The 27,970-nt window shown below is 43.6% G+C and overlaps 1 protein-coding gene across 2 annotated transcripts in view; it reads left to right on the forward strand.

Moving 5' to 3' along the window:
* The first annotated feature begins 592 nt into the window (after positions 1-592).
* The window catches only part of LOC110497874 (ankyrin repeat and BTB/POZ domain-containing protein BTBD11-B), a 103,384-nt gene continuing 76,006 nt past the window's right edge, over positions 593-27,970 (forward strand). For both annotated transcript variants that reach the window (XM_036957002.1, XM_036957012.1), the window contains exon 1: positions 593-1,713. In XM_036957002.1, the coding sequence (XP_036812897.1) occupies positions 846-1,713 (868 nt within the window). In that variant the 5' untranslated portion in view covers positions 593-845. The remainder of the gene's footprint in view (positions 1,714-27,970) is intronic.

The raw sequence follows: 27,970 nt of genomic DNA on the forward strand, positions 1-27,970 counted from the left end.
GATCAAGCCTTGGTCAATAAAATGATGCATCGTTAATAGTCAATGATGCAGTATAATGTCTGACCTTGGCAAGGAATTCAGATGTCTACTTTTCAATGAGCTCTAGCTATCTCCTTGTAAGAGACCACAGAGAGAGATACATTATGCATGTCATCCATTATTGATGGCCTTGAGTCATGTTACCATTATTGCTGTCAGAACAAATGCCTAAGGGACTCTGCTATCCATAGCATGACACATTATGTGGATAATCACATTATCCAGTTTATCCAATCCATTACAGTCAGACCATTAGCCTTGAATTTTGAAATTGTGTTCAAGTTACAGCATGTGAAAGGACTGCTTCATTTATGAAGGTATAGTTTCAAATAGTACGTTTTTTTTTAAAGAAAGGAAATTAGATGGATTTGAAGAGAAAATAATTATATAGATATTTCATATCCACTCCCCATTTGGGCTATACACTGAATTGAGTAGCCTAGTGTAAATTATATTGTATGATGAGGTGGTCCTAATTCAACATTTCTCTCACTGCTCGAGTTATGCCGAGTGTATTGGCCGTTTGAAGAACATAGCCCCGCCTCCATCTACCAGGATCTTACTGCGTAAAACACAGACCACTGTAGCTGCTCTATGTGCTATGATGGAAACACTTCGAAGTTTTAGTTCGGATTGAGAAATATCAACTTGATTCGTTTCCACTGAAGGCAACGGGATAAAATATTGACACGTCAAAATACATCGCAGTCGGGCTTTAATTGCGTTCATTTAATTGCATTGGGCGACGTTGTGAGACATTTTGAGCCATTCATTCCAAAGTCCTCTTTACAGTATGAGGTGCAGTTATGGCAAGCAGTAGTAAGAAGTCAGTGGCGAGGACCCTGGAGGATCTGACGCTTGATTCTGGTTATGGTGGAGCAGCAGACTCCTTTAGGTCTTCCAGTGCTTCACTGTGCTGTTCCGAGGCACATATACCTTATGCGCATGGGGGGAATGTTTGGCATTTAACCGACTCCATGCACAGTCGCCACAACAGCCTGGACACGGTCAACACAGTCTTGGTCGAAGACTCCGATATCCTGGATTGCTCCGGACAGTGCGCTAAACTACCCGAGCTCGAGGACGTGCCATGGAGCCTCGGGGAAGTAGAGAGCGCACTGAACAAGGACGAAGAGTTGAGGCTGGGGGTCGTGTCACAGGAGATCCTGGCTAGGCTCTCGGTCCTCATAAGCCGCGCACTCGTGAGGGTCGCCAAGGAAGCGCAGCGCCTGAGTTTGCGCTATGCCAAATGCACCAAATACGAGATTCAAAGTGCCATAAAGGTTGTCATGTCTTGGACAGTCTCGGTGAACTGCATCACCGCCGCACTCAGTGCCTTGTCTATGTACAACATGAGCACCGAGGACAAGTTCAGCCGCGGAAAGTCACTCAGATGCGGACTCATTTTCAACGTGGGGAAGTTCTTCAGGTGGATGGTGGACAGCCGAGTTGCGGTGAGGATCCACGAGCACGCTGCCATCTACCTGACAGCTTGCATGGAGAGTCTTTTCCGAGAGGTGTACGCACGCGCACTGCGCAGCGCACTTGTGGAGAAAGATAATGGGATCCCTAAATTCACTGTTGAGTCCCTCGAACAGGCCATCAACAACGATTCGGAGTTATGGGGGTTCCTGCAGCAGTATCAATACCTCATTTGTGGGAAGAATGCAAGTGGTAAGTTGTGTGTACATGACTAGATCTGTGACGCATGTACTCAGTGCGTAATTCTAAGGAATTCTTCATAATTGTGCCCAAAACATGGTGAAGTGATTTCTTATCACCATCTGTAGTAATGTCATTATCTAGTTAGGAGTTCACTTTCTCATACTACAACATTTCTCGATGGACAGGGAGAAATAATCATGACTTCACACATCCCATCTGAATTAGACCATGCATTTTTTCCTGTGTCTGACATGGCAGGATCATCCTGGGTCCTGGGTAACCTATTTGTTGAGTTACTGTATTCAATATGTTGATGTATGAGCACAGAGAATGGCCCCTTCTGCCACTGACATCAATGGGCATGGTTTATTTATGATAATGGAAGAGAGTGGGGAGAGGGAGCACCTAACCCCTCGTTGGCTATGATCCATCTATTAAATAGATGACATTCTCAGAGTTCTTCTTCAGTGTTGTGGTACTGTGAATGCATGATACATTGAAGCAGGCTATAATTCATCGGGGGAATATCTTGTGGATTTTTGTTCATGTCTTTAGCTTCTCATGCTTATAAGGGAATTTATCTCATTGCTGTGGAATACAGCTTTCAAACCTAAAAAAGGGCATTTTAAACGTAAGCTCTTACCTTCAGACTTCTTCATTGCTCATCCATACACAATACATTTAATCAGTTATAACCTAATAACCTAATGTAATAATAAGGTAATGTAATAGCAGACTGTATTACCTCTGTGGTAGATGCATTTAACGTGCTGCTGTGGCTCCATACTCCAACAGGTTTATGTAATACAGAGCCCCAGGACACATAAGTGTTATCATGCGTTATTTTGAGTGATGTGAATGGGACTGAGTTGAAAACACAGAGGAGAAGTCCCTACTGATGCTGTGTTAAAGATAGCTAAGGGGCAGGAGAAAGAGGACATGTCAAATGGCTCACACAATGGTCAGAAGGTGGTGGCTCCTAAAAAAAGCCAAACAATTTTTACATTGCACATTGCACACCTATTGCAATGGCGACAAGAGAAGGCCTTAACTGTGGCCTAACTGTAGAAGGTCATGACTTTCACAGCATTCTCATTTCCAATCTGTAACGATTTATCAATTATCTCAGTGCTGGTTGGCCTTTTCACCCAATCCCAACCTCAACCCCTTTATATCGTTCCAACCATTCTTTCTCTGCCAAGTAGGAGTAGGCTAATTGAGGTGATTTTTCAGTATTATGGTCATGTCCGCTCCTCTCTCAGACTCAAGCATTGCATATCTTTATAGCATCTCTGTTGCAACCAGAGCTATTTTCTTTCGCTGGTGCTTTTCATAAATATAACTCCAAATTCATTGAGGTGTTTAAATCTCCCTGTATGACTCCTCCTCCCGCTCCCCTCTTCATCCATCCTCTCCTCCCTGAAGCCCTGGAGTAGCCCCCTTTGCTGGCAGCGTGGGCTACTTGGCCAGAGAGAGTGTATTTGTCCTGCAAGTTGGAGGTCAGAACACCTATTTTGCAAGTGTAATTGTTATAGGGTCCAGAGTTTCTCCTGACCATGTGATCTGACCAGGGAAAACTCTGGGCCTTATAGGCTAAGGTCCCAGAGGTCCTCGTCAGGTCATGTGGTTAGTAAATACTACTGGAACCTAGTTTAAGTTAACGCCTTACTTTTCAAATGTCAAAGACCAAGAGAGCAGCATGTTATATCTAAAGAAAACAAACTATCATTCATTGGAAAGAGCTGTTATTATACAATCCCCTACATTCCCCACTTTCCGTTGTGAAGTAAAGGTGTATTAATGTACTGTATGTGGTGAGCATTTCAAGTCATGGAAACCATTGGAACACAACAGGGTCCATTACCTCGACCACACACTGCTTCTGCTTAGACAAAACTCTTCCTCCTATTCCTTCCCCCTGTTCTCACGTATACTGTAGCTACTAGCGGTTCTCCGTTGGCACATCAGGCATATGGTAACCCTGGCTCACCCCTCCCACACACCCGGGGGTTCATTTTAGCAGCTACTGCCTCAGTATTCTGCTCAGGTGTTGGGTTCCCCTCTCTGCCTTTGGTATCCTGTCAAGACAGGAAGCTTGTTCGGTGGTGGAATTGCAGTGGCAGCCCCCGCAAGCTCAAGGCAGGGGTTGCTTGTAATTTCCCTTTGTGCATGTCACAAAAAATGTATCGAGAAACAGGACACTGATGCCCAGGGGTTTCTACCACCTGAGGATGACTCATAATCACACCTTGGCTGTGAGATGTCATGACTTTAGTGATGCACCTTTTCAAGTCTGGGCAGATGTTATGGAGATAGATGGTAGCTGGGAGGAGGGTCTCACCTCGTGTGGTAGAACCCTCTCCCATGGCATTTGACCCTTCACACAGCTCCCACTCCATCAAACGGTGACGTCCAAGTACAGAAATGCTTCGCAGAGTACATAGCTCTTAGAGATGCAGGAAAATACAGCACTAGAATGAATAGCCTTCTGGGAATGGCAATCAAAAATTGACATTTAAGCAGCAAAAATCTAAATATATTTTCCTCCATAATTGTATTTTTATTTTGCTGCATGCAGCGCAACTTAGACACCTGAGGCTTACTTCATTTAGGCTTAAGTTAATAAGATGTTTTATGTCAGTATGATATGCTGTGTCTGAGTGTGTGTCTCTAGAGTCTATGAAGACTGCAGCTGTGAGAGAATGTGTAGGTTGAAGTTCCATTCAGGGGGTTCCATTCAGGCCAGGGCTCCTTTGTGCCTCATCCAGTGTTTCCCTGTGAGGTCGGTGCCTGGCGGCTGGTGCCCACAGTATGACATGTGCTGTGGTAAGCATTGTGGCCCACCAGGAATGACAGCGGTCTGCTGTGGTACCAGCCTGTACCAGACCCTGTAATGTCTGGGGCTGGGATATCTGTGGCAGATAAAAACACACACATACACAAATTCATACACGCACACGCATAAAGTGTACACACACACATACACACACACACAGTATCACACACGTTATGTTATTCTATCCTCATGGGGACCTAAAATACATTTCCATTCAAAATCCTATTTTCCCTAACCCCTAAACCTAACCTTAACCCATAACCCAAACCCTAAACCTAACTCCTAAACCTAAACCTAACCACTAACCCCTTACCCTAATTGTAACCCTAACCCTAAACCTAACCCCTAAGCTTAAAATAACATTTGTCCTCATGTTTTACTATCCCCGTGGGGACTTTTGTGGATTTTAGTTCCCCACGAGGGTAGAATAACCAACACACACACACACACACACGCACACACATACACACACACACACACACACACACACACACACACACACACAAGCCCCTTGCAATTACAGAGCAGAACTGGGTTTAATAATGAGGAGCTAGGGCAGGCAATGTTAATGTTAGATGGTGTGTGGCAGTGATTTCACAGACATTTGAGGCGAGGAGGGATTCTTGCCAACTTTACCTCATATGATCAAGCACTACGATGTGATCAAAACCAGGCAACTCCCCACCCAGGACCCAAGGTGGAGATTGATTGTTTATCTTTTATTGAAGTTTATCTTCAACATTAGGCCTTAGAGGCCTAAGAGGATTTCTGAAAAACATTTAGCTGTCTTCCTTTCTCATCCACTGCTGCGCATGATGACACATGTAGCTGGCAGACTGGCACTAAGTACTGTCACTTTGCACCAGAAAGACAGAAACTGAGCATCAGCACCATTGTATCCAAGAAGAGCTTGGAAATATAATCCTATGAAAAACCTGCAGTCTGCAGTACTGTACCAGCAAGCAAGTGCATGCAATAGGGAGACCACAATAGTTATCCGCCAGGGATCTGAGACATCGGGGTGAATCCTAACTTCCAAATGTATGTAGCCTCCCATTGATATCACTGCATGACTAAGTAAACATTTTATTGAAGTGGAAGTTAGGATTCAACCCATAGTGAATGGCTCATGGTGTGTGGAAAATCTGGAATTTTTGTAAAGAGGCTTTGGCATGAGGAAGTTAACAACAGATCAGTACTTCTGAATTTAGCAGGAAGAAGACAGTCTACAAGTTTCAACATGTGGATTAGTCAGACAAAACTGTGTGTCACACAATCATTCTCTATAGCCTTGCTACTAGTGATTACTTCTCTTACTGTAGCTTGGAGGGACAATCTAGTTCAGCATGCAGTATTTGGGTTGAACATTTGTTCTGGATGAAAATGTATTAAATCAACTAGCATTAGTTTATATATTATTTTGTTTTTCATTATGTATTTGCATAATTCAAAATGAAAATAGCCAACAATAGAATTTGATTTGTAAATTGTTGTCATTTACTACAATGCTGCAAAAGGCTTATTGTCAGTGACAATGTGTATTTCACCTTGCTGCTGCCTATGGGAAGGAGAATAGCTCAAATTGACTCAGACAGTGTGGCATGTCGGGGCAAGACATGATAGGTGAACTATGAACAATGGTCTCTCTGTCTTTCTCTCTCTTTCTCTCTCTCTCTCTTTCCATTGTCTTTTCTCTGCTATGTTTATGTTTCCCTCAGCCGACACCAGATTTAGTCAAATAAAGCCTCTAATCTGGTCAAAGATCAACATCATGGTCTTCTAGAAATAAAGGGGCCAATGTGTGACTTCAGGGTAAAAAAAAAAATGGTTTGATATACATTTAAATAGACATTTTCTTGCAGCTTCACATGTGTAGTTACAGGATTAAGAGTCTAGATAGGCACAATGAGACCGTAACTCTTAGCAACAACAAAACATCTACATCATTCAAAATGTCACATGAAATATGGACATTGAATGTTTCTTTGTCATGCCTAGTTGCCAGGTCTGAACTTCACAATCATTTATAGCCATGCTAATCCTTCCAGGAGAATGAAGAAGATAAACAACAGCATTTCTATATTTAAAAAAAATAGTTGATATAATCATAATCATAATCATATAATCATAATCATAATCATAATAATACAATAATATAATGCAATGGGTTCTGTCAACAAAGTCACTGACAATAATAATAACCAAGAATTAAATCATTATAATCAGTAAACTCTTCAAGCAGTGTGCGTGTGTGTGTGTGTGTGTGTGTGTGTGTGTGTGTGTGTGTGTGTGTGTGCGTGTGAAAACTAGACATCACATTCTTGCTTCCTATGTCCTTGTTTCCTCCACTCCTTGCCTCTCCTTGAAAGTGCATTGGAGACAGTGGGGAGGAACCTTCCCTCCTCTCCCTCAATGTGCTTTGAGAGGGAGGTGGGGGATGGAGGAAACAAAGGGAGAATCTCAATTGCATTTCCTTCATTTCCTTCTCATCCAATGGGTTTTGAGAATGAGACGAGGAGAGAGGACGCAGCAAATCAAGGAAATGCTATTGAGGACAGAGGAAGCAAGTATTTGACAGCTATTAACCATTTTTGACAGTGCCAGACTGACTGACTGACAAACTGAGCTACCATAAAACCCATGGCGTGTCCAGAAACATCCCCTAGCCCCTACTGCCCAGAGTCTAGACACTTGTGGAGATCTGAGCAGGATTGATAGGTAGTGACATGGTGAGAGCTCCACCTTACCCTCTGAAAGTCATTGTGCAATTTTGGCAGTATTGCTTACACCTGTCCAGTTTTCTCAGATCTCCACAAGTGTCTGTGGGTAGGACTAGGGGTTGTTTCTGGACAGGACCCCACAACCATTCAGGTGTGTGGTGGACCTACAGCACGACACTTGAGGTATTGGTTGGATGTTTCATTCCATTGCTATACACACACAGATTTGCACAGGTGTAAGCTGGACACACCCACAACACCCCATCAGGCTGATCAGACAGGTTTGAGTAGCTGGAGACCTGCTGCAAACAGTAATAGGATATATTTACATGTCTACTATTCACACCCGTGCTTCATTCCAGCTAGTTAGATGTGCAACCACTGACTAACTATAGTTAAAGCATATCTCTCTGTTTTGACTGTATAGCATCATTTAATAAGACTTTTACATTTTTTATTTAGCCTTTATTTAACTAGGCAAGTCAGTTAAGAACAAATTCTTAATTACAATGACGGCCTAGGAACAGTGAGTTAACTGCCTTGTCAGCTCAGGGATTTGATCTAGCAACCTTTCAGTTACTGGCCCAACGCTCTAACCACTAGGCTACCTGCCGCCACTGCCTCCCCAGATTACCAATGGTTAGTTAGGTAGCTAGGTAGCTAGGAAGTATCAGTCAACTAACCATTTACAGTAACAGCAGTTCATTAATAAGTTAATACACAGTAAATCTTATGCAGAAATGTAGAAATCTTACCTTATCTTGGAACTGTGGCACGGTATGAGCAGAAATGAATGAATAGATTTATAGAATGGAGTTGGAAGGGTGACCTCCTACTTTGAAAGGACAGGAAGAGTTGGCTGTGCACTTGACCAGGCATTCCACATTTAACCCCAACCACATTTGAACATCAAAATATCAAGTCGTTTTTTTGTTTTATATGCAAAAACAAAAAAACAAGCCATTTTTGGGGGGATTTCTATTCAAAAAGGAATAAACAGGCAGTTTTCATGTTTCCGATTGCTCAGTTTTAACTTGGAAAACAAAAGACCAAAACATACACAGACCGTAATCTTATTTTAAGAATCTTGATTTAATGTTGTCCGGGAAGTAGGCTAATTATCTTGAGCGTCAAAACAACAGACACCAAAATGCTCTGTCAATCCTCCAGATCAACATTCATTCCAGCTCTTTGACTGTTAAACAGCGTGCAGTATCACACTCTTTAACACTCAAATGTCATTCAGAAAATCCTTTCCTGAATCAGCTGATGTTGCCTGATAATGTCCCTGTGAAACTAAACAGCTAGACATCAAACGCGCATCAAACAACTATAATGTGTAATTATTGAAAAAAAAACGTTAATGACGGTATCGATTTTTGTTTTATTACTCATATTAAAGTTACTCTTGCTGTTTGAAGCATTGCATTTTGCAATCACATACATTATTTTGGATCAATGTGTAATTCAATTGATAAATGCTTAGTATATTATATAAGAAGAAGAACATGTATCATGAATGTAAGAAAAGAAAGGTAGTGTTTAAAGTCACCCAATTTTTGTCAAATCTGTGAAGACTCCAAGCGTGAGAAACATTTTCATACCTTTTTGTACTGGTCCCCCGTAGGAATCGAACCCACAACCCTGGCGTTGCAGCTGAGCCACGCAGGATTATAATACACTGCTCAAAAAAATAAAGGGAACACTTAAACAACACAATGTAACTCCAAGTCAATCACACTTCTGTGAAATCAAACTGTCCACTTCGGAAGCAACACTTGATTGACAATACATTTCACATGCTGTTGTGCAAATGGAATAGACAACAGGTGGAAATTATAGGCAATTAGCAAGACACCCCCAATAAAGGAGTGGCAACCACAGACCACTTCTCAGTTCCTATGCTTCCTGGCTGATGTTTTGGTCACTTTTGAATGCTGGCGGTGCTTTCACTCTAGTGGTAGCATGAGACGGAGTCTACAACCCACACAAGTGGCTCAGGTAGTGCAGCTCATCCAGGATGACACATCAATGCGAGCTGTGGCAAGAAGGTTTGCTGTGTCTGTCAGCGTAGTGTCCAGAGCATGGAGGTGCTACCAGGAGACAGGCCAGTACATCAGGAGACGTGGAGGAGGCCGTAGGAGGGCAACAACCCAGCAGCAGGACCGCTACCTCCGCCTTTGTGCAAGGAGGAGCAGGAGGAGCACTGCCAGAGCCCTGCAAAATGACCTCCAGCAGGCCACAAATGTGCATGTGTCTGCTCAAACGGTCAGAAACAGAGTCCATGAGGGTGGTATGAGGGCCCGACGTCCACAGGTGGGGGTTGTGCTTACAGCCCAACACCATGCAGGACGTTTGGCATTTGCCAGAGAACACCAAGATTGGCAAATTCGCCACTGGCGCCCTGTGCTCTTCACAGATGAATGCAGGTTCACACTGAGCACGTGACAGAGTCTGGAGATGCCGTGGAGAACGTTCTGCTGCCTGCAACATCCTCCAGCATGACCGGTCTGGCGGTGGGTCAGTCATGGTGTGCGGTGGCATTTCTTTGGGGGGCCGCACAGCCCTCCATGTGCTCGCCAGAGGTACCGAGATGAGATCCTCAGACCCCTTGTGAGACCATATGCTGGTGCGGTTGGCCCTGGGTTCCTCCTAATGCAAGACAATGCTAGACCTCATGTGACTGGAGTGTGTCAGCAGTTCCTGCAAGAGGAAGGCATTGATGCTATGGACTGGCCCGCCCGTTCCCCAGACCTGAATCCAATTGAGCACATCTGGGACATCATGTCTCGCTCCATCCACCAACGCCACGTTGCACCACAGACTGTCCAGGAGTTGGCAGATGCTTTAGTCCAGGTCTGGGAGGAGATCCCTCAGGAGACCATCCGCCACCTCATCAGGAGCATGCCCAGGCGTTGTAGGGAGATCATACAGGCACGTGGAGGCCACACACACTACTGAGCCTAATTTTGACTTGTTTTAAGGACATTACATCAAAGTTGGATCAGCCTGCAGTGTGGTTTTCCACTTTAATTTTGAGTGTCACTCCAAATCCAGACCTCCATGGGTTGATAAATTTGATTTCCATTGATAATCTTTGTGTGATTTTGTTGTCAGCACATTCAACTATGTAAAGAAAAAAGTATTTAATAAGAATATTTCATTCATTCAGATCTAGGATGTGTTATTTTAGTGTTCCTTTTATTTTTTTGAGCAGTGCTGCATTCTGAGGTGTTCTTAACCTTTAACAGCCGTTTGCTGGCATGAAATGCCAATGGGAACACTATAATATGCTATTCCCACTAATCCTCAGCTATGGCAATGGGGCTCTGTCTTGTGGCTTTGTGAGATAAAGGTATAGGGACACTATTATTCTAGCCTTGTGTAAACCACTTTGTGTGCTTCCCCTACAGAGGGGAAATAAATGACTATCAGCTGTACAAACACAGAGCCTGATGTAGTTCATATAGAAGATATAATCATCTTCGCTCCAGGCATGTCACTGTCTCAAAGAAATAAACATGTACCTATTCCCATGTGATTTCTCCTTTGTAGTGTTATTAAAGGTAAAGACGGTTCAGGGCACGGGGAACAACATTAAGACAATTTATTCAACATACTGACGATGTCACCGCAGACATGCTCTGTGTGTGTGTGTTTGTGTGTGTGTGTATGTTTGAGAAAGAGAACAGCAATCACATAATTATACTTTTTTTTGCTGGGTCACTTCCTAGAGCCCAGTGGAACTGCTGATGGAATACTGATTCTGCTCCGAAGTACCGCTATCCCATTACCTCCCATGTGAGATCAGAACGGTCACCTCAGGAGTGTGTGTTTGTGTGTGTGCACTTCCTCCCTTTGCCCCTAACAGCTCTCACAGCCTTGGCCCTTGCTTTAGTCAGAAAACCCTCTAACCCTAGTCGGATGGATTCAATAAGATTACTCTTGAAAAGAGAGGATATCTCTATTCTCTCTCTTCTCTGAGTCTCCTTTCTCAGTCCATTCATAATGAGGCACCTTTCTGTCATGGCTTTTATTCAGAGTAAGAGAGAGGTCGTATTCACTACAGTTCTATTTAATTGAAGTAGGCAACAAATGGAAGAAAATGGACTGAAGCAGGGAGAAACTACCTGAACTTGTCCAATAAGAAAAAAAATTGTTACGGCGTTCAGAACCATGAGTTTGGGTGACCATGTCCTTTCCTGGCAGTCTGGCAGGGGTCTAATAGTGCTGTCAGTCCAGACATTGAGGGCCCTACTGGGAACCCATTCCTCCCTTCAGCCCTGCCTACTACAAACTGAGAGACAGACACATGTGCCTGGGCCTTCACAGATATCCCCCTATCCAGCTTCCTTCTCTAGTTTCAACATGTCTGTGATGGGTGGAGGTGGGTAGATGGGTATGTGTGTGTGTGTGGGTACATGTGTGTGGGTCTGTGGAAGTGTGTGTGAGTCTGTATAAAGTGAAAGCCTGTCAGAAACCACATTCGTACAGGCAGCTCTCTCTCTTCCCCCCCTAACTCTTAGACATTGACTGAGTAGCTCCGCTCAGCCTTGTCTAGTACCCACGACATATGGTACGCATTACTCCTCAAAATGCATTACTCCTCAAAATGCATTACTCCTCGAAATGCATTACTCCTCAAAATGCATTACTCCTAAAAACATTACTATTCGAAATGTATTACTTGTTGAAACGCAGTACTCCTAAAAACACATTACTCTTCGAAATGCATTACTCCTCTAAATGCATTACTCCTAAAAAACATTACTCCTCGAAACACATTACTCCTCGAAACACATTACTTCTCGAAATGCATTACTCCTAAAAAAACAATACTCCTCAAAATGCATTACTCCTCGAAACGCATTACTCCTAAAAGCATTGCTCCTTGAAACGCATTACTCCTAAAAAAACATTACTCCTCGAAATGCATTATTCCTCGAAACGCATTACTCCTAAAAAACATTACTCCTCAAAATGCATTACTCCTCGAAACGCATTACTCCTAAAACATTACTCCTTGAAATACATTACTCCTAAAAAACATTACTCCTCAAAACACATTGCTCCTCGAAACGCATTACTCCTAAAAACATTACTCCTCGAAATGCATTACTCCTGAAAGGTATATCTATTTTTGTTTCATTACATTTTTTATTGCAAACAGATGGTGGTTTCTGTGTGACTCTTATTTCATCCTCACTGAGGATCAGTGACACACAGAATAACAGGCTCGTTGTGACAAAACAGATGGAGTGTAGGTAAAGCATGGCCCTTCATTTTGGCACCTTATTCCCTAGATAGTACCCTACATGTGTTGGGGGAGAGGGAAGGACACTTAAGATTAGATTTATATTTGTCTTAAATAACTGAAATAAGGAAGCTCAGATGGTTTCTCTATCGAGGGAGCATTTTGTAGTTTTACTTAAAGCTAACTGTTTGTTTTGCTAAATGTATTTGCTTTATGGCTTAGTAACATTGACTAATGAAGACCACTTCAAAATATCTGTGCTTTACAGGGTAATGTTCAATAAGGGAAATATTTATAGTGCAGTTGTATCTGGTAACTTGATCTATTCAGCAGAGTCCAGAAATTACAATAATTGGACTCAAGAGAGATTAAAGGGGTACACACAGAGGGAGAGGAAGAGAGAGAGAGAGGTGATAGCACTTGCAACAGTTCGAGATTTCATCAGCTCTAACTCCAGAAGGCTACCACTATTTCACTGTTGTGTGTTGTTCTGTACTAGATGTGTTTAAAGTTAGTTCATCCTAGTGATTTCTGATTAATGGCCAGTCACCACTGTGCGGTAGATAAGTAGATGATGTGGTCGTTGTCTTTATTTTCTCAGTATCAGTCATCAGACAGACACTGAAACTAAATGTACAGTGATTCACAGGGACTGGCAGAGTAGGTGACAGGTTAGGTTGTGACAGGTGTGTCAGGCCTTGTCTCAGCATGTCGCCCTTTGTGAGCCAGACAGGTGTGTGTGAGAGAGTCTGGCACACTTCCTGCACTGTGGAAGTCTCCCGTTCAAAGGAGCCACAGATCAAGTAAGGACGTTCACTAAGAACAAGTTACCAACAGGTTTGCATAGCTAGAGACCAGGCTGGAGTTAGAGTGGTGATATGGTATATAAGTATTCTTGAGAGGCAAAAATCTCATTCGGAAACCAGTGAAATAAGTGTGGTCAGTGACTTTGTGTCGTTTGCTACCGTGGAGTTATCAGCCATAACAAGCCTAGGCAGTGCAGTTGTTTATATTATCAAAGGAATAATTAGACACACAAACTCCTACATTAAAGCCTTTCTAACTCACATCCCCCAAATGAATGAACACCTTCATCAGATTTCCTGTTCCTGTGTCTGTCTGTGGGCCCATGCAAGTGAAGCTCAGTCACAGAGAAGAAAGCTCTCAGGTCACATGATTCAAGTAATGAAGCTCTCTCTCATTAAGTTCCTGACTGTGGGCCGTGGAGCTGAGTGCTGTGTCTGGCTGGCTCGTCTGTGATCACAGAGACATAAGACAGTGTGTTTAATGAATTTAAACAGCGGCAAGCTAATTACGGTGATGAATGCTAACAAATGTGTCTCTTCTTATCTGGGGTTGTAAGGAAGGAGGTTAGCTAGTCCAGTAGAATTCCAGTGGTTCTGGAACGTTCCTCCTAATGTTTTATGGTAATATTATTACACTCAGGATGGCAGGGGGCCCAGGGACGAGGGACTGTGTTGAAATGGCAAAACCGACATATTTTTCTCCCATAGCTTTTTAGTAAATGTCACATTCAGATCTGAAGGCACCGGTTCAATACTCATCTATATTGAAGTTCCCTTTTGGAAAAATAAAGTTATTCTATTCCATTCCATTCTACTTTATTGCTCCCCAGAAGACTATGATAGATGTTAAAACAGTATTCTCTGCCCCTATAGCCTTCTGCCAACCTGCAGACCTTATCACCTCCTAGTTGGTAATCTCATTCACAGCTGCAGTCAGTGAGAGACAGACTTTGACTGGTTGGTGCACATCGTATTGCTACCAGATCCAGAGCTGAGCGATAGAGAGATAAATAAGGAGGCACAGAGAGGGAGAGAAAGAAAGAGATAAACAGAGACAGCGAGAGGGGGGAGTGAAGGAGAGAAAGAAAGACAGAGAGAGAAAAAAGAGCACTAAACCCTGCACCCTGCAGTGAACTCCTGGGGCTGTCTGCAGCGTGCTGGCAGGGGGAATCTGAATCCATCCAATTTGGTCTATTTGCTCTGCTAACGGTGTCTAAAAGTAGGCCAGCCTGTGCCTAAAAGCAGAGCTGCCAAAATGACTGCACAAGCACAGGCCTGCACTTGACAAGGAGGATGACAAGAGGTCTGGCAGGAAGGGCAGGACACAGGGCTGCGATTGAGAAGAGGAAGTCCTTAAATATAAGTCAAAAGGAGACCTAGACAGCCGTACTATTATTACTACAACCAACCAGGCCACATTGTTAAACAAAGCCAAGCTGTGTGGTATGGTGCTTTATGCTTGTGGTAGCTAGTAAACTGGTTGTGTCCTTCTCTCAGCACATCCAAGCTGCAGGCTAAGGTTGAATCTAGACTTGGTTCCCTCTATCCTAATTGCTCCTCTTTCACCCCAGCTGCCAAACTAACACTGATTCAGATTACCATCCTAGATTACGGAGACGTAATTTATAATTTATAGATCGGCAGGTAAGGGTGCTGTCGAGTGGCTAGATGTTCTTTACCATTTGGCCATCAGATTTGCCACCAATGTTCCTTATAGGAGGCCTCCCTCCCCACTATCTGAGATACCTACTGCAGCCCTCATCCTCCACATACAACACCCGTTCTGCCAGTCACATTCTGTTAAAGGTCCCCAAAGCACACACATCCCTGGATCGCTCCTCTTTTCAGTTTGCTGCAGCTAGCGACGGGAACGAGCTGCAAAAAACACTCAAACTGGACAGTTTTATCTCTATCTCTACATTCAAAGACTCAACCATAGACACTTACTGATACTTGTGGCTGCTTCGCGTGATGCATTGTTGTCTCTACCTTTTTGCCCTTCGTGCTGTACCATGTTTGTGCTGCTGCCATGTTGTGTTGCTACCATGCTGTGTTGTCATGTTTTGATACCATGCTGTGTTGTCATGTGTTGATACCATGCTGTGTTGTCTTAGGTCTCTCTTTATGTAGTGTTGTGGTGTCTCTCTTGTCGTGATGTGTGTTTTGTTCTACTTTTTTTTTTATCCCAGCCATCGTCCTCGCAGGAGGCCTTTTGTCTCTTGGTAGGCCGTCATTGTAAATACGAATTTGTTCTTAAATGACTTGCCTACTTAAATAAAGGTTAAATGAAAAAAAAAACAAAGCTCAGAGAACAGAGCCAAAAAGACCAACGGATATGTATGGCTATAGGCTAATACTAGCACCATTTGGTCTTATGCTTATTTTGTTATGTAATCTTTTCATCACATTGTGCTATAGGCTGCAGATGGATGGTGATGCATTGTGACACCCTGTACAGGGATGTACACAGTCATAGCCACAGGGCAGTGTCCTGTGATAATGGGGTGTAAGGGCATTCTGATAGACCCTTGGCCCCCTCTGCTCTCTCTATCTCTCAGCACCTCCAGCTGTGTGATAACCAAAACAGAGGCAGAGGGTTGTCAGGGCGGACGATTGATGCTGACCCCTGTGCTCTCTGCTCTCCCTGGGGGTCCCGAGTTGTACATGTACCTCAATACACCCGCAGAGGCTACCACAGGCTATGGGGGGGGGGGGGTGTTGAGGAACCAGCCGTGTGCCCCCAGGAAGTGAACAGATCCATACTTGATTAAACGATTTAACATTCCACAGCATCAGATTCAGATAACTCTCTTTTGTTGTTCTGTAACCCCCTCCCACCCCTCAGAATAGAACGGTCCAATGCAAAGCATTGATATTCAGACCAGTTTCTGCTCTAATGGATAGAACGATGGGCTTCATTTTGCTGTGATGGGAGCCTGTCAAGCCCTCTGGCCATAGTCGATAGTGATGGGCCAACAATCAGCAGCAACGCTAGAGACTAGAGAAAACTAGAGAAAGACAAACGGATAAAGAGAGACAGCTCTTATTGCCCAGAGGGATAGGCTAAGGTGGCTGTGAAGCCAATATTCCAACTGACCCACCTCACCCAGCCACAGGGGAGGGTAAATCTGTCATGCTGTTTATAGCAAGATGTTCTTTGCTTCTCATCCTATAGGAATCATAGTGAGAGAGCCAGATAGCGTTTTCTTGAGTAATAAGGGAAGAGAAAGGGACATGGGATATCTAGTCAGCACAACTGAATTCCTTCAACCGAAATGTGTCTTCCGCATTTAAACTAAGCCCTCTGAATCAGAGAGGTGCGGAGGGCTGCCTTAAATCGACGTCCACGTCATCGGCGCCCGGGGAGCATTTGTTGTTGAGGTTAACTGCCTTGCTCAAGGGCAGAACGGCAGATTTTTCCACCTTGTACATTGTAACATACATTGTACATTGTAACGATCAGTAGCATGCTTCCTATACCCAAGAAGAATTAAATAGATGTATCTGATGTTGCTGTAACATGTTTTTTTAAAGGACCAGGGGATAGTGGTTGCAATTCAACGCATGATAAAATCCTGAAGAAATATGAAAGCGTACTGTCCTGTCTGTTTTCACAATGTGTATATACAGTTGAAGTCGGAAGTTCACATATACCTTAGCCAAAAACATTTAAACTCAGTTTTTCACAATTTCTGACATTTAATCCTAGTAAAAATTCCCTGTCTTAGGTCAGTTAGGATCACCATTTTATTTTAAGAATGTGAAATGTCAGAATAATAGTAGAGAGAATGATTTATTTCAGCTTTTATTTATTTCATCACATTCCCAGTGGGTCAGGAGTTTACATACACTGAATTAGTATTTGGTAGCATTGCCTTTAAATTGTTTAACTTGGGTCAAACGTTTCGGGAAGCCTTCCACAAGCTTCCTACAATAAGTTGGGTGAATTTTGGCCCATTCCTCCTGACAGAGCTGGTGTAACTGAGTCAGGTTTGTAGGCCTCCTTGCTCACACACGCTTTTTTCAGTTCTGCCCACAAATTTTCTATAGGATTGAGGTCAGGGCTTTGTGATGGCCACTCCAATACCTTGACTTTGTTGTCCTTAAGCCATTTTGCCACAACTTTGGAAGTATGCTTGGGGTCATTGTCCATTTGGAAGACCCATTTGCGACCAAGCTTTAACTTCCTGACTGATGTCTTGAGATGTTGCTTCAATATATTCACATAATTTTATTTTCTCATGATGCTATCTATTTTGTGAAGTGCACCAGTCCCTCCTGTAGAAAAGCACCCCCACAACACGATGCTGCCACCCCCGTGCTTCACGGTTGGGATGGTGTTCTTTGGCTTGCCAGCTTCCCCCTTTTTCCTCCAAACATAACTATGGTCATTATGGCCAAACAGTTCTATTTTTGTTTCATCAGACCAGAGGACATATCTCTAAAAAGTACGAACTTTGTCCCCATGTGCAGTTGCAAACCGTAGTCTGGCTTTTTTATGCCGTTTTTGGAGCTGTGGCTTCTTCCTTGCTGATCTGCCTTTCAGGTTATGTTGATATAGGACTCTTTTTACTGTGGATATAGATACTTTTGTACCTGTTTCCTCCAGCATCTTCACAAGGTCCTTTGCTGTTCTTCTGGGATCGATTTGCACTTTTCCCACCAAAATATGTTCATCTCTAGGAGACAGAACACGTCTCCTTCCTGAGCGGTATGACGGATGCGTGGTCCCATGGTGTTTATTCTTGCATACTATTGTTTGTACAGATGAATGTGGTACCTTCAGGCGTTTGGAATTGCTTCCAAGGATGAACCAGACTTGTGGAGGTCTACAATTTATTTTCTGAGGTTTTGGCTGATTTCATTTGATTTTCCCATGATGTCAAGCAAAGATGCACTGAGTTTGAAGGTAGGCCTTGAAACACATTCACAGATACACCTCCTATTAACTCAAATTATGTCAATTAGCTGATCAGAAGCTTCTAAAGCCATGACATCATTTTCTGGAATGTTCCAAGCTGTTTAAAAGCACAGTCAACTTAGTGTATGTAAACTTCTGACCCACTGGAATTGTGACATATAAGTGTCACAATAAGTGAAAGTGAAATAATCTGTCTTTAAAAAATTGTTAGAAAAATTGCTTGTGTCATGCACAAAGTAGATGTCCTAACCGACTTGCCAAAACTATAGTTCGTTAACAAGAAATTTGTGAAGCGGTTGAAAAATGAGTTTTAATGACTCCAACCTAAGTGTATGTAAACTTCCGACTTCAACTGTATATTGGATTCTTGATGTGAGGGATAACTGAATTGCCTGTGCTCCAGACATTGTTTAGGGCAGCCATGAAGGTTAAGAGTATGATTGTGTAGGGAGATTTATATGCCACCATAGAAGGTTATTGTGTATATAATCTAACTGCGTAGACCATGAGCTGTGCAAATTGTGTTAGGATTTGAATCATTTCCTCGGGTTCGGTTTCAGACTCCCACAAATAAATCACTTCTTATCACAGGAGCTTTGCCTCTCAAGGCCCGATTGTCAATGGAGAAAAATGAGAAAGTAGCAGAGGATGATTTTGATCTGTTCAGGGACCTCATACAAATAAATCACGCTACATCAGTCACTCCAGCTAGCAAAGTCACATTCACCATCCATTCTCATCAGAAATAGTGACAGCATCTCAGACAGGAACTACAAAAATGTGAAGTTAATGCATTACATAGTGGGTTCAGAAGTCCAAGTGGTAGGGTTACACTTGCAACGCTACTTATGTATGCATTCATAAAGCCTTCATAAGAGCTTCGTAAGACCTAACATTCATCATAGGCAGGCATAAACATTATGAACAATGGCATAAGATGGCAGTCAGGCTTTATAAGTAATTAGTTTCCTTCTGGGTGTGATAATGAGCTATTGTCAACTAATGTGGTAGTTATTAGATATTTCTTCTGGCATCTCAGAATCCCATGAGTACATTTGATGGCTGGAGGCCTGTATTAAACCCTCCCCATCCTAGCCATCCCATCCTAGATGATAGGGTTTGATGAAGTGAAAGTCAGCCAGAGTGACAGGGACCGTGTCCTGGGATGCTCGGCCAAGCTTTGTTCACTTCTGGTGCACTCACCCATCACTATTGCTCAACCGTGCCTAGTCAGAGAAAAACCTCACAAGCTAAAAGTTTATTCAGTGGTACGTAGGTATGTACAAACGTACAATCTCTGCAACACTGCTGCTCAGTGTTCTACTGTTAGACCTGTCATGGTTCTGAACATGGAATAATCTCTTTCTTGGAAACATTGTAGAGAACATGAGAAATATGAGACTACAGTCATTTTTTATTGCCATCCATTATGTTGTTTCTTCCGTGCATTACATTGATCTTTATTTCCCTGCCCGGTCCTGTCTTTCCCCATCCAAGAATAAACCACTCATACGTCTTTATTGCCGTAAGAGGCAGGGGGTTTACCTACATTACATTGATCTTTATTTCCCTGCCCGGTCCTGTCTTTCCCCATCCAAGAATAAACCACTCATACGTCTTTATTGCCGTAAGAGGCAGGGGGTTTACCTACATTACATTGATCTTTATTTCCCTGCCCGGTCCTGTCTTTCCCCATCCAAGAATAAGCCACTCATACGTCTTTATTGCCGTAAGAGGCAGGGGGTTTACCTACATTACATTGATCTTTATTTCCCTGCCCGGTCCTGTCTTTCCCCATCCAAGAATAAACCACTCATACGTCTTTATTACCGTAAGAGGCAGGGGGTTTACCTACATTACATTGATCTTTATTTCCCTGCCCGGTCCTGTCTTTCCCCATCCAAGAATAAACCACTCATACGTCTTTATTGCCGTAAGAGGCAGGGGGTTTACCTACATTACATTGATCTTTATTTCCCTGCCCGGTCCTGTCTTTCCCCATCCAAGAATAAACCACTCATACGTCTTTATTGCCGTAAGAGGCAGGGGGTTTACCTACATTACATTGATCTTTATTTCCCTGCCCGGTCCTGTCTTTCCCAATCCAAGAATAAACCACTCATACGTCTTTATTGCCGTAAGAGGCAGGGGGTTTACCTACATTACATTGATCTTTATTTCCCTGCCCGGTCCTGTCCTGTCTTTCCCCATCCAAGAATAAACCACTCATACGTATTTATTGCCGTAAGAGGCAGGGGGTTTACCTACATTACATTTTGAATGACGAGGAAGGCATACGAGCATAGACTGTATAGGATATCTCTCTGAAATCATGTCTCATATGGGCTGCTCTCTTTGATCAGAAATTGTATCTCCTCACCCAAGTGGAAGGCATCATAAGGCATCATGGGAAAATGACTCAGGATACTCTATGCTGAGTAGGACCATTAAGCTCTTTACTTTCCACTGAATTCCCTCTGTGCCACTGGCTGATCCTCAATGGCGTTCAAGCGCCATTAAGTAGCCATTAAGTTATGCTTTATTTGAAAATTAAATCCACTTCATTTGCCTTGGGAGGGAAAATAAGTGCTTTGCCTTAAGGTATGTTAGTGCCGCGGTTACCGACGAAGCTAATGACATTATGTGAAACTAGCTATTAGGAATTCTATGCAGTTCCTTGAAAGAATTGTGTTTGGTGACAGTGTCATAAGTAGTTCAACAGCAAGGGTATATTGCCATATGGATTATGCCCCAGTCAGTCACCTTCTAGGCTGTGAACACTAGTAACGCCAAACCCATGCTTTAAATACAGCACATTCACTGGAAACTATCTCAGGAATCCCCTCAAACACCCAACAAAATGATATCATCACCCCTCGCCACATTCAAAACAAACACACTTGGGCAGCCCACTCCAAACCTCCCCACTGTGTTTTGCGTGCCTCAGGGTTTTGATTCATTGACATGTTTTTTTATATTGTTGTTAGCCATACTCAGCAAATCAAAGGCTTTTGATTTTGAAGTGGATGGCTCCATTGCTTGTAATGATGGGTCTTTAAAATAGTTTTATAGCCCAGCTCTGGGATTGGGAAGACTGGGAAGACCCAAAACCACAGTGATGTCATAATGGAATGCCATCCAAGAGGGTGGGATATCTGGCATTCCCAGGAATGGTTGCTCCTTTATAATTCTGTCAGTGATGTAAAATACTTAGATTGCTCGGTTACTAAACTCTTCCCCACACTTTTACTGCTCTGAAAAAGAGTAGTATTTCAAAGCATCAGTTATTTTATGTGTTCAGTGCTGCTAATGAGTACAGTGCTCTTAGGGTATGAATTTATGCATGATTTATTATTATTTTTACCTTTATTTACCTAGGCAAGTCAGTTAAGAACACATTCTATTTTCAATGATGGCCTAGGAACAGTGGGTTAACTGCCTTGTTCAGGGGCAGAACGACAGATTTTTACCTTGTCAGCTCAGGGATTCGATCTTGCAACCTTACGGTTAACTAGTCCAACGCCTCTGGACCTATTGGGATCTGGGAAGGAAGAGGGGACCAACATGTTTGTTGGCTTGGTTTGTGGGTTTGTTAGCATTGGGGGTTTTCAGGCCCTTGGTATAATGAGGGAAAGATGGCACTGAGCCTTATAAAGCAAAGAGCCATTATGAGAACAACATTCCCTTATCCACAAGCAAGAACCCCCCAAGAACATGCACTGTGTGGGATGACAGCAGTCAATTTTCTGATGCCAGGCTTATGCGCTGTAGCTCGATGTGAAACAACAGAGGTGTGTATTTATTGAGTTTGATTGGATTTGTTGAAGTTGTGCTCTCGTTAAGACACTAACAGCTGACAGATGGTAGGCAATTAAGGTCACAGTTAAGAAAACGTAAGACTCTAAAGAGGCCTTTCTACTGACTCTGAAAAACACCAAAAGAAAGATGCCCAGGGCCCTGCTCATCTGCGTAAAGGTGCCTTAGGCATGCTGCAAGGATGCATGAGGACTGCAGATGTGGCCAGGGCAATAAATTGCAATGTCTGTACTGTGAGACACCTAAGACAGCGCTACAGGGAGACAGGACGGACAGCTGATCGTCCTCATAGTGGCAGACCACGTGTAACAACACCTGCACAGGATCGGTACATCCAAACATCACACCTGCGGGACAGGTACAGGATGGCAACAATAACTGCACGAGTTACACCAGGAACGCACAATCCCTCCATCAGTGCTCAGACTGTTCGCAATAGTTAGCTCTCACCAGGGGTGATGGTCGTATTCGCGTTTATCGTCGAAGGAATGAGCGTTACACTGAGGCCTGTAATCTGGAGCTGGATCGATTTGGAGGTGGAGGGTCCATCATGGTCTGGGGCGGTGTGTCACAGCATCATCGGTCTGAGCTTGTTGTCATTGCAGGCAATCTCAACGCTGTGCGTTACAGGGAAGACATCCTCCTCCCTCATATGGTACCCTTCCTGCAGGCTCATCCTGATGACCCTCCAGTATGACAATGCCACCAGCCATACTGCTCGTTCTGTGCGTGATTTCCTGCCAGACAGGAATGTCAAGTGTTCTGCCATGGCCAGCGAAGAGCCCGGATCTCAATCCCATTGAGCACATTTGGGACCTGTTGGATCGGAGGGTGAGGGCTAGGGCCATTCCCCCCAGAAATGACCTGGAACTTGCAGGTGCCTTGGTGGAAGAGTGGGGTAACATCTCACAGCAAGAACAGGCCCATCTGGTGCAGTCCAAGAGGAGGAGATGCACTGTAGTACTTAATGCAGCTGGTGGCCACACCAGATACTGACTGTTACTTTTGATTTTGACCCCCCCTTTGTTCAGGGACACATTATTTCATTTCTGTTAGTCACATGTCTGTGGAACTTGTTCAGTTTATGTCTCAGTTGTTGAATCTTATGTTCATACAAATATTTACACGTTAAGTTTCCCGAAAATAAGTTGACAGTGAGAGGACATTTCTTTTTGCTGAGTTTATATAGAGAGAGGGCTAGAGAGAGAATGTAAAGGAGAGAGAAAGAAAAACTCTTAGAAAAAAAGTGCTATCTTGAACCAAAAAGGGTTCTCCATGGGGACAGACACATAATCCTTTTGGAGTCCTTTTTTCTAAGAGTGTATCAGTCCCTGTGAAGAAGAGAGCCACCTCCTTCATATTCTCTCTCACCTGTAGCTTAATGTTCTCTGTGGAGTAGGAGATCCAATCAAAATCCAATCAAATTGTATTAGTCACGTGCCGAATACAACCTTACAGTGAAATGCTTACTTACGAGCCCCTAACCAACAATGCAGTTTAAAAAAATACAGATAAGGCCTCCCGGGTGGCGCAGTGGTTAAGGGCGCTGTACTGCAGCGCCAGCTGTGCCATCAGAGTCCCTGGGTTCGTGCCCAGGCTCTGTCGTAACCGGCCGCGACCGGGAGCTCCGTGGGGAGACGCACAATTGGCCTAGCGTCGTCCGGGTTAGGGAGGGATTGGTCGGTAGGGATCTCCTTGTCTCATCGCGCACCAGCGACTCCTGTGGCGTGCCGGGCGCAGTGCGCGCTAGCCAAGGTTGCCAGGTGCACGGTGTAGCCTCCGACACATTGGTGCGGCTGGCTTCCGGGTTGGATGCGCGCTGTGTTAAGAAGCAGTACGGCTGGTTGGGTTGTGTATCGGAGGACGCATGACATTCAGCCTTCGTCTCTCCCGAGCCCGTACGGGAGTTGTAGCAATGAGACAAGATAGTAGCTACTACAACAATTGGATACCACGAAATTGGGGAGAAAAAGGGGTAAAATTCACAAAAAAAAACAAAAATAAAATACGGATAAGAATACGAAATAAAAGTAACAAGTAATTAAAGAGCAGCAGTAAAATAACAATAGTGAGACTATAAACAGGGGGGTACTTGTACAGAGTCAATGTGCACCAGTTACTGGGGACACCAGTTACTTGAGGTAATATGTACAGTTAATGTAGAGTTAATAAAGTGACTATGCATAGATGATAACAACAGAGAGTAGCAGCGACGTAAAAGAGGGGGGGGCAAAGAAGGGGGGCAAAGAAAATAGTCTGGGTAGCCATTTGATTAGGTGTTCAGGAGTCTTATGGCTTGGGGGTAGAAGCTGTTTAGAAGCCTCTTAGACCTAGACTTGGCGCTCCGGTACCGCTGCCTGGAGTTTTTAACATTTTTTAGGGCCTTCCTCTGACACCGCCTGGTATAGAGGTCCTGGATGGCAGGAAGCTTGGCCCCAGTGATGTACTGGGCCATTCACACTACCGTCTGTAGGGCCTTGTGGTCAGAAGCCGAGCAGTTGCCATACCAGGTATTGATGCAACCCGTCAGGATCCTCTCAATGGTGCAGCTGTTAAACCTCTTTTCAGTCCCCTGAGGAGGAATAGGTTTTGTTGTGCCCTCTTCACGACTGACTTGATGTGCTTGGACCATGGAACTTGAAGCTCTCAACCTGCTCCACTGCAGCCCCGTCGATGAGAATGGAGGCATGCTCAGTCCTCTTTTTCCTGTAGTCCACAATCATCTCCTTTGTCTTGATCACGTTGAGGGAGAGGTTGTTGTCGGTGATCAAGCCTACCACTGTGTGTCATCGGTAAACTTAATGATGGTGTTGGGAGTCGTGCCTGGCCATGCAGTCTTGAGTGAACAGGGAGTACAGGAGGGGACTGAGCACGTACCCCTGAGGGGCCCCTGTGTTGAGGATCAGCGTGACGGATGTGTTGTTCCCTAACCTTACCACCTGGGGGCGTCCCGTCAGGAAGTCCAGGATCCAGTTGCAGAGGGAGGCGTTTAGTCCCAGGGTCCTTAGCTTATTGATGAGCTTTGAGGGCACTTTGGTGTTGAATGTTGAGCTGTAGTCACTGAATATCATTCTCACATAGGTGTTTCTTTTGCCCAGGTGGAAAAGGGCAGTGTAGAGTGCAATAGAGATAGCATCTTCTGTGGATCTGTTGGGGCGGTATGCAAATTAAGGTGGGTTTAGGGTTTCTGGGATAATGGTGTTGATGTGAGCCATGATCCGACTTTCAAAGCACCACATGGCTACAGATAGAGATGACACGGTATGAACATTTCATATCACGGTTATGGTGACCAAAATTATCACGGTTTTCAGTATTATTGCGGTATTGTTAAAATGTGCTGGAAATGTTCAAAAAGTACTGATACACATACTGAAATCATTTCACCAAGTTTTATATGAAAACCAACAAACAACAAATACAATTAGCAGCACTATGCACTTTTTGTGTGCATAAACATTAAAATAATAACATTAACATTAAAGATGGCACCATGTGGCCATGAGATGTAAGTTTCCCTAGTGCAGGTTTAAATGAACACAATCTTATGTAAGCAAATCAAATAAACAAACAACAAATAAAATTAGCAGCACTCACTTGTCGTGAGGCACGGCAACCTTCATCAGCTTCAGAAAGCCAGGCCTCTCAACAATTTGAAATGGCATCATGTCCTTTGCAGTGTAATATGAAAGGGTTGCAGTGAGGTCTTGAGCATGTTTTGATGTGGGTGCATAAGCAGCCTGCTTTTTAAATTCTTGCTCGAGTGTCTGTGTCACAGCTGTAGATGAGGAGGGACTAGTAGCATCTGGGTTTGCCTGCTGCACGCCCACTCTGTAAACAAGGGAATAGCAAATGTATTATTATTATTATTATTGGTGGTATTGTTACATTATATTTATTATTATTATTATTCTCACACACACACACGCACACACACACACACACACACACACACACACACACACACACACACACACACACAAACACACACACACACACTTCTGTGTTGCATTTGTGTATATGCACTGACCCCATGCACAATTTACATAAATACAAATGAGTCTTAGGAAGACAGTGATAGTAATTGCAATGAGCCCAACAATTGACATAAATACAGGAGTCTATAATGTTTCTCCCGTTGGAACACTTTTACAGCCAAGTTGACGACTGCCGGATTTTAAATGACCAAAATATGTTGGTTGGGTGACTAAACTACATAACGTGTTATCGTGTGCAATGGGTGAATAGTCTGCAGACACATGACGCATACAGCAGCAGAACAAAGAGTAGGTAACACTGAAAGCTTCTGTTCACATTATTGACAAGCTATTAGCAAGTTACAGACAAACCATGACATGTTCCCCCATTCCGAAGTCCCCACATCATGCATTGAGCTAAAAGTTAACTTACCTTGCATTCGCTATAAAGTAGTAGATTGTGGTCACGAAGATGACTCAAGATATTTGAAGTGTTGCCCCCTTTCGCAGCAATTTTTTTTGTGCATGTTCTGCAGACAGAGTGACAATCTTCGATTAAGTTTCCCTCAGCACTCTTGTAAAACCCAAAATATGACCCCAAAATCAGTGCTGTCACTGCCTTCCGCCATGTTTTCACACAAAACATAACCCACGTTGCATGCTGTGCCTGTGTCAGACTGTTGCTAACTTTGGTTGATGCTGGACAGTATTTTCCGTGAGTTTTTCAAGCCGTGTTTGATCAAACACGGTTTTAATGATAATTCAAATTTGAAATGGTAATACTAATCGTCTGGAATTTTACTGTGGTTTATCGTGAAACCGGTAACTGTTTCATCCCTAGCTACAGACGTGAGTGCTACGGGTCGGTAGTCATTTAGACTGGTTAACTTAGTGTTCTTGGGCACAGGCACTATGGTTGTCTGCTTAAAACATGTTGGTATTACAGACTCAGACAGAGAGAGGATAAAAATGTCAGAGAAGACACTTGCCAGTTGGTCAGTGCATGCTCGCAGGACATGGCCTTGTGAATGTTAACCTGTTTAAAGGTCTTACTCACATCGGCTGCGGAGAGTGTGATCACACAGTCGTCTGGAACAGCTGGTGCTCTCATGCATGTTTTACAATTATTTGCCTCGAAGCGAGCATAGAAGTAGTTTAGCTCGTCTGGTAGGCTTATGTCACTGGGCAGCTCTCGGCTGTGCTTCCCTTTGTAGTCTGTAATAGTTTGCAAGCCCTGCCACATCCGACGAGCGTCAGAGCTGGTGTAGTATGATTCAATCTTAGTCCTGTATTGATGCTTTGCCTGTTTGATCAATGCGAGACGCTGCGTCTCTGATCCATAACCCTGTGCTCACTCATTCATTCATAAAGATGCATTCATTCATTCATTCATAAAGATACAGTATCTATCCCTATGGGTTTAGCAGTGTAGTCCTCACATCAATGGCCTGAACTAACATAGGACAGGACAACACGCAACAGTGAAGTAGTGGTAGCCTTCTGCAGTTAGAGCTGGTAAAATCTCAAACTGTTGCAAGAGCTATCACCTCTCTCTCTCTCTGAGGGACTAATTTGACTGCGGCATCTGGGAGTAGTTTTAGTATAAATGTCGAATCAATAAAAAAATGTTAAGTTCATGCCTGAGAGACACTCTCCTTTGTGCAGTGGAATCAATCAGATCAGAGCCATGAGTTCTATTGCTGGCTGGACACCACAACTGCCAGCTGGGTTAATAGCTCTCTGTGCCTTTCTTAATCTAAACATTTTTCACTTTAAACTCTCACACAGTCACAGCCAGGCCAACTACACTACATGGTGATCTTAGGCTTGTGTGCGGCTGTTTGTCCATGGAAACCCATTTCATGAAGCTCCCGACTAACAGTTATTGTGCTGACGTTGCTTCCAGAGGCAGTTTGGAACTTGGTAGTGAGTGCTG

The sequence above is a fragment of the Oncorhynchus mykiss genome, chromosome 2 (assembly GCF_013265735.2).
Source record: "Oncorhynchus mykiss isolate Arlee chromosome 2, USDA_OmykA_1.1, whole genome shotgun sequence".
NCBI lineage: Eukaryota > Metazoa > Chordata > Actinopteri > Salmoniformes > Salmonidae > Oncorhynchus > Oncorhynchus mykiss.